Genomic DNA, 8,207 nt, shown 5'->3' on the forward strand with positions numbered 1-8,207 from the left:
CTTAATTAACCCCTTTGTTGTAGTGTCATGTGTAAACCATTAATTGTGTAATTTTTAACTTCCTTGGAGTTTTTGAGTATAATACAAAACTCTCCAAGTATTATTTTTATGTGAAAATTATAATTCTAAATATGTGCATGTGTCATCGCATGATAAATTTTTTATTTGTTTTCACTACATAAGAGATCAAGTACTACACTCAAACTTAATAAGAGTTTCTTGTTTTACAGAGAGTTGGATGGTTGATTTTTGTCATTTTCTCTTAAGATTATGAAAAAGAAGATCAAATAATAATATTTAACTGCCGCATGTACTCAAACCTTATTTTATGAAAAAAATAAAAATAAGCATACTTTACCCGGTTATTATAAATAATAATCAATTTCTATTATATGAAATATGAATAATTTAATTTTTAGAAGACAACCAAATTCTATCAGTCTTGTCTTTTTACCACATTTTTCTCAAATTCAAGGACTCTTTTGTCTTCTTTTTTTGACAATTTTAAGTTCTATATTTTAAATATTATCATTTTTTAGTATTTAAAAAGATTTTCTTCACAAATAAAAAATTTAGACTATCATACTTAGTATTAAATTATAAATAAATTTTAAGTTTAAGTATTACTTGATCATTAGGGGTGAGCAATAATTCATTGAACTTGATCTACTAGTAAAACCTGGATTAATCCAAAGCATTTTAGTCGATTTTGGTCATTGTTTTGGTCGGCAAGGGATTCTTTGGTGCTAAATTCTTTCGTTTTTTTGTTGAATATTAAATCATGTGATGTCAAATGGTTGAAACTTGAAACCATCTAACCACCTTTTCCATGTTCTCATCTGATGGCGAATAATATTTTTCTCTAAACTAATTTAGAGTGAAACTTTTTAAATTTATCATATATATCTTTTTTTATGTGTGAATTTGAAATTTTAATTGTTAAATTTCATGTTCCTTATATTTTTAACATGCATATCAAGTTTCGTTCAAATCAGATATTATTTACTATTCGATCGATAAACTTATTTTTTATACATAATTTTAGGTTACAAAAACTTGAAATTTTAACATTTCTTTGATGGCATAACAATTAATTTTTTATTTTCTTAAAATTTTGCAAGTATAAAGAATATAATAAGAACATATAATTCAATGGGTTAAATTTTCAAAATTCATACTCAATATAAAAATATATAAAAAGTTAGAAGGGTTGGAGAGAAACTTTATTCTTTGATAGCTATTAGCAATTGAGATCATGGGAGGCCATTTGACATTGACAAGGTCGAGATCTAGCAACACTATAATTCAAATTTCATTCAAATCAGTTATTATTTACTATTCGATTGATAAACTTATTTTTTATACACAATTTTAGGTTACAAAAACTTAAAATTTTAACATTTCATTGATGGCATAACAATTAATTTTTGATTTTCTTAAAATTTTGCAAGTATAAAAAATATAATAAAAACATATAATTCAATGGGTTAAATTTTCAAAATGCATACTCAATATAAAAATATATAAAAAGTTAGAAGGGTTGGAGAGAAACTTTATTCTTTGATAGCTATTAGCAATTGAGATCATGGGAGGCCATTTGACATTGACAAGGTCGAGATCTAGCAACACTATAATTCAAATTTCATTCAAATCAGTTATTATTTACTATTCGATTGATAAACTTATTTTTTATACACAATTTTAGGTTACAAAAACTTAAAATTTTAACATTTCATTGATGGCATAACAATTAATTTTTGATTTTCTTAAAATTTTGCAAGTATAAAAAATATAATAAAAACATATAATTCAATGGGTTAAATTTTCAAAATGCATACTCAATATAAAAATATATAAAAAGTTAGAAGGGTTGGAGAGAAACTTTATTCTTTGATAGCTATTTATGTGCATGTGTCATCGCATGATAAATTTTTTATTTGTTTTCACTACATAAGAGATCAAGTACTACACTCAAACTTAATAAGAGTTTCTTGTTTTACAGAGAGTTGGATGGTTGATTTTTGTCATTTTCTCTTAAGATTATGAAAAAGAAGATCAAATAATAATATTTAACTGCCGCATGTACTCAAACCTTATTTTATGAAAAAAATAAAAATAAGCATACTTTACCCGGTTATTATAAATAATAATCAATTTCTATTATATGAAATATGAATAATTTAATTTTTAGAAGACAACCAAATTCTATCAGTCTTGTCTTTTTACCACATTTTTCTCAAATTCAAGGACTCTTTTGTCTTCTTTTTTTGACAATTTTAAGTTCTATATTTTAAATATTATCATTTTTTAGTATTTAAAAAGATTTTCTTCACAAATAAAAAATTTAGACTATCATACTTAGTATTAAATTATAAATAAATTTTAAGTTTAAGTATTACTTGATCATTAGGGGTGAGCAATAATTCATTGAACTTGATCTACTAGTAAAACCTGGATTAATCCAAAGCATTTTAGTCGATTTTGGTCATTGTTTTGGTCGGCAAGGGATTCTTTGGTGCTAAATTCTTTCGTTTTTTTGTTGAATATTAAATCATGTGATGTCAAATGGTTGAAACTTGAAACCATCTAACCACCTTTTCCATGTTCTCATCTGATGGCGAATAATATTTTTCTCTAAACTAATTTAGAGTGAAACTTTTTAAATTTATCATATATATCTTTTTTTATGTGTGAATTTGAAATTTTAATTGTTAAATTTCATGTTCCTTATATTTTTAACATGCATATCAAGTTTCGTTCAAATCAGATATTATTTACTATTCGATCGATAAACTTATTTTTTATACATAATTTTAGGTTACAAAAACTTGAAATTTTAACATTTCTTTGATGGCATAACAATTAATTTTTTATTTTCTTAAAATTTTGCAAGTATAAAGAATATAATAAGAACATATAATTCAATGGGTTAAATTTTCAAAATTCATACTCAATATAAAAATATATAAAAAGTTAGAAGGGTTGGAGAGAAACTTTATTCTTTGATAGCTATTAGCAATTGAGATCATGGGAGGCCATTTGACATTGACAAGGTCGAGATCTAGCAACACTATAATTCAAATTTCATTCAAATCAGTTATTATTTACTATTCGATTGATAAACTTATTTTTTATACACAATTTTAGGTTACAAAAACTTAAAATTTTAACATTTCATTGATGGCATAACAATTAATTTTTTATTTTCTTAAAGTTTTGCAAGTATAAAAAATATAATAAAAACATATAATTCAATGGGTTAAATTTTCAAAATGCATACTCAATATAAAAATATATAAAAAGTTAGAAGGGTTGGAGAGAAACTTTATTCTTTGATAGCTATTAGCCATTGAGATCATGGGAGGCCATTCGACATTGACAAGGTCGAGATCTAGCAAGACCATAATTTGGCTATGATGATTGCTCTCTAACCTTTCGATGACTTACCATCACTGTCCCCTCGCATATCTATTATGCTTTATCTTGTCGTTGTTATTGAGTTGTCAACTAGGATTCCGGCCATTGAAACGATGGAAAAATGGAACCACTCAATTGACAACCTAATATTGTGAAGTCGACAACAAGTTGTTTCATTGACAACCCAACATGGTGGGAATGAGTGGTAGGACCAGCCAGCCCATTCTCAATTTTAATTACATATAAAAATTAAGGAAAAAAATTCCATCATAATTATATATAAAGATATGTTATATTAACAACATTTTCAAAACACCATGCATCCTTGATACAGTGATCACTCTATAAGTATAAGTGCTCATGAAGAATAAGGGTTAAGGTTCAAGTCTTCAGTAAGGAGTTTCATACACATATACACTTATATTAAACTAGAGTAGAATTTCTATATTGTATTAAAAAAAAACAATATTTTTACAACAAATCTTAAATAGGAAATTATTACTGATTATTATTAATAAACAAAAAAAAAAAGTAATTTCACTAATAATTTCAAATTAGAACTAATAACAATTCACTGTCAAAAATTTGTTGAGAAAGTGTTATGAACGTAGTATTTCTCAATAATATACATCAAAATTGTGGTTGAGAATAAAACTTTCAAAGCTTACATATGCCATTATGTCATCATCTACATTTACAACTAAAAATATTCAACAAACGCACTATATCAATAATAATAATTTTTTTTTTTAAATCAAAAAATTGGAAAAGTATCAACATTCTCAATGGGTTTCTGATTCAATTCTTCCACCCACAGCTTCTTGCTCAAATTCTCTTCTTCATTTGCATCATTATTGTTATTATTCCCAAAAAAAATTTCTTGGACAAATAATTCCACATCAATTTTCTTATTCCCCTCCATACCCACCTCATTTTCATTTCCTGGAATAAAAGGTGGCCTTGAGATTCTTAACACCGAGTCCCACTCAATCTTTCTAAAAAAATCATGACCCTTGATTCCTTCCACATCAATTCTCTTCTTTGGGTCCTTTTCCAACAACTTTGCAATCAAGTCCCTCAACGACGTCGTTTCACCAACGAGTTCCGGCTCCTTAGACAAAATCCGATAAAACGTTTCCTTCCTATTCGACCCTCTAAACGGCGTCGTACCGTACAACATTTCGTAAAGCATAACCCCAAGCGACCACCAATCCACTGCGAAATCGTGACCGTTCCCTGACACGATCTCGGGTGCCACGTACTCCTCTGTCCCAACGAACGAGTTGCACTTCGACTCGGTCTCGGACTCGGACGAGTTCGTAGTTCGACTCGGCAGTGAGTCATCATTCGGGGCAATGCCCGTGTTACAGAAAAACTTGTGTAGCAGAGAGAGGCGCTTCTTTTTGGGAAACTCGGGCTTGGGGACTGAGTTGCAATTTGGAGAAGATCGAGGGGTTTTTGGTGAAAATCTTGTGGAGAGGTCGAAATCTACTAGCATTATGTGACCGTTTTCTTGAATCATAACGTTTTCTGGCTTCAAATCTCTGTACACTATTCCTAAACTGTGCAAATACTCCAATGCCACAACTAGCTCTGCCGCATAAAACCTATACACATTAAAACACAAAATCACTGTCAAATTATGCCCAACTTTTTATTTAAAAAAAAAAAACATAAATTATCCATCACAACAATCTACAAATGTTAATTTAGTGCACTGAGTACGAAATCCAACAGGCGATCAATTTTTGGTTTCGTGTCATGTTTATGTTACATTCAATACTTTAATGTATCACAAATAATAAAAAATAAAATCCAACTCTCAATTATTACTTTCAATTTTTCTATATAATTTGATAATTATGAAAGATCTAGACTTAAATCCTAGCCGTATTAGTTAATTATACGAGAAGTTGTCCGTTGAATTATGCGACAATATTACATAATTATTTTCAAAAATAAAATAAAAAATAAAAAATTGTTACATCGAAACACGAAACTAACAAATATTGTATTTTTTTAGCTCATAGAAAATTTTTGACCATTACATTTTGATCCCGAAAATTTAGAGTAGAATAAGATTATTATGGTTATTTTGAACAAAATAGAGATTAAATATATCAATTAAAAAAAAAAATAAGCCTCAATGTTTCACCCCCCAAAAATATATATATTCTCAATGAACTAATAAAAATGAGGTTGTCCAAGCAAGGTGTAATAAATTGTGCGTACCTAATAACTTCATCGGAGAACATTTTCTCGGTCTGTCTCTTCCTCAAAGAATTAAGGTTCCCACCGGGACAAAAATCAATGGCGTAAGCGACGACGTTTTGGGTGGCCAAAGCTCCCCGCAACCTCGGCAAAAGCGGGTGGCTAAAATGACGTAGTACTTCCTGTTCGAAAAAGATCCTCCTGTACTCGTTTCCATTAACGACGTCGTTCTTGCCTTTTTTCTCGATCAAAGACTTGGAAATCACTTTTAGAGCTAACAACTCGGAGGCTTTGTCTCTCGCAAGAAACACCACCCCTTTGGCTCCTCGACCGACGGCCGAGATCACTTCGAGGTTGTGAAGATCTAAGGCTGGGATTTGTTGGAGTTCTTCTTCGTCGAGTTTCATGACCGGAAACTTGGAAAGAACCGTTCAGACAAAACAATATTGGATCTAATGGGTTTTATATAAAGGTTTGAGAGAGGGCGTGAGTAATGTGAGTTTCTTGACGAAGAAGATTTCAAAGAGAGTTAACACGTGCGTACGCGGGGTAGGAGGACGCTAACTACTATTTTTCACAAAATATTTTCCAACTGTCGAAATTGATATTCGAGAACAGTCCAGAATCTGAGAGCCTCTGCGTTGAGAAATGGGTTTTATAAGACTTGAGTGATGTTTAATGAGCAAGATTTGAGTTGAGAAAGAGTTAACATGTGGCAACATGTGGGTAGCGAAAGCAATAAGTTTATAGCCACGAAATTTGACTATTTTTTCACAAAATATTTTTAAGATTGAACAAGAATTTGGGAGCCTTTGTGTTGAGAAATGGGTTTTATAACGCGTGAGTGATGCTTAACGAGCAAGATTTGAGAGAGAGTTGACACATGGCAAGATCTGGGGGAGGGGTTGGCGATGTTGGGAAAAATAGTGGAAGGAGAGCCCGAAAAGAAGGGTAGGAAATGAGGTGTGGGATGACTAAAAAGCAGGGAGGGGAAATAGGATTACGTGTTGGTGTTGGTGTGGGTGGGTGTGCTTCTAGAAACCGTGCGGCCCAGGAAATGGAAACGTTCAAAATTAGAATAAGCATGTTTTAAATTTTATTGCCCGGCGGTGTGAAGAATGTTATAAACTAGCCAAGCTGTTCTCCAAAGCTGCTTTATAGTAGAAAGTGACAATTAAAAGACAAAACGTTATTTAGGGAGAGAATTTACATTATTCTTGGCATCTAAATTTCCAAGAAATGTGATGCTAACAATGCAGATGCCTAAAAATATTTATTTAGTATGTTATTCTAGTAACGTTTTTTAAGTGTTGTGAAAATATGTGTGGGTAAAAAATGTTGTGAAAATATGTGTTATATTGTTTAAACAACTTGTTCAAATAACATTACCCAACCGACACTATTTCTATATTTAATTTGATTAGTTGCATATGCTCAAAGATTCTTTTATGTCAAAAAAAAAAGAATCTTCTACATCTTAAAACGTTGTAAATGCTCAAGATTCTTCTAATTTTTTTAGATAACAAAACTTTTTTAAGTAATTCAGTATTGTTGCATTTTCTAATTACCAAAATATATAGGATTGAGCAAATCCTAGAACATTTGTAGAAGAAGTTATTGGTTATTGAATGAGATTTTTTTTTTTTTTTTTTTTTTTTTTTACTTTTAGAAAAGTGCAGATTAAAGAGGGTTTGCATATGCTCAAAGATTCTTTTATGTCAAAAAAAAAAAAAAAAAAAAAGAATCTTCTACATCTTAAAACGTTGTAAATGCTCAAGATTCTTCTAATTTTTTTAGATAACAAAACTTTTTTAAGTATATTAATTCAGTATTGTTGCATTTTCTAATTACCAAAATATATAGGATTGAGCAAATCCTAGAACATTTGTAGAAGAAGCTATTGGTTATTGAATGAGATTTTTTTTTTTTTTTTTATACTTTTAGAAAAGTGCAGATTAAAGAGGGAAATCTTGTTATAAATAATATTACCTCTGTCCTAGTTTGTTTTTCATCTATTTCATTTAGAGATGTCCCAAAATATTGTCATGTTTCTAAAAATAAAAATTATTAGTTTACAAATGTTCCTATTATACACCTACTTTATTTTCAAAACTATTTGAAAAGAAAACTAACTAATATTTTAAAAAATCAATTTAATTGTGGCACCTTTTTAGTTGCCTTATTAATAATAACTCTTTTTTAAAAAGCTGATAAATTTATTTAAGGGTAGTTTTGTAAACTTATACATTTTTATAAGGCAAACAAGACAATAAATGATATTTCCTTAAAAAATTTGAATTTTCAAACAGGACAAACAAATTGGGACGGAAGGAGTATATATATATATATATATTTTTTTTTTCTCAAAACATCATTTGGTTTGTAAACACATCAAGTTATTTATTTATTATTATCTTCCTCAAAATAAGTAATGAGAAACAAAATTTAAACTATAAATCATGGCAAGTTCAGTAACACTATAGTATAATATTTTCTAAATAACATGTACATATAAAAAAAAATGTAAACATTTTTTTTAGACATGGGAAAGTGGATACCCAACTCTTTTGAAGGGAGTC

At 29.2% G+C, this 8,207-nt stretch overlaps 1 protein-coding gene across 1 annotated transcript; it reads right to left on the reverse strand.

The window, feature by feature from the left end:
- Nucleotides 1-3,971: 3,971 nt before the first annotated feature.
- LOC112027285 (serine/threonine-protein kinase OXI1) lies at nucleotides 3,972-6,434 on the reverse strand. Its single transcript, XM_024059960.2, has 2 exons — nucleotides 5,650-6,434; nucleotides 3,972-5,024 (listed from the first exon to the last, which is right to left on the reverse strand). Exons 1-2 carry the CDS (start codon nucleotides 6,033-6,035, stop codon nucleotides 4,172-4,174), a joined length of 1,239 nt encoding a protein of 412 aa, XP_023915728.2. The 5' UTR covers nucleotides 6,036-6,434; the 3' UTR covers nucleotides 3,972-4,171.
- Between the last annotated feature and the right edge of the window lie 1,773 nt (nucleotides 6,435-8,207).

Source organism: Quercus suber, unplaced genomic scaffold (assembly GCF_002906115.3).
Source record: "Quercus suber isolate HL8 unplaced genomic scaffold, Cork oak 2.0 scaffold_3B, whole genome shotgun sequence".
Classification (NCBI taxonomy): Eukaryota; Viridiplantae; Streptophyta; class Magnoliopsida; order Fagales; family Fagaceae; genus Quercus; species Quercus suber.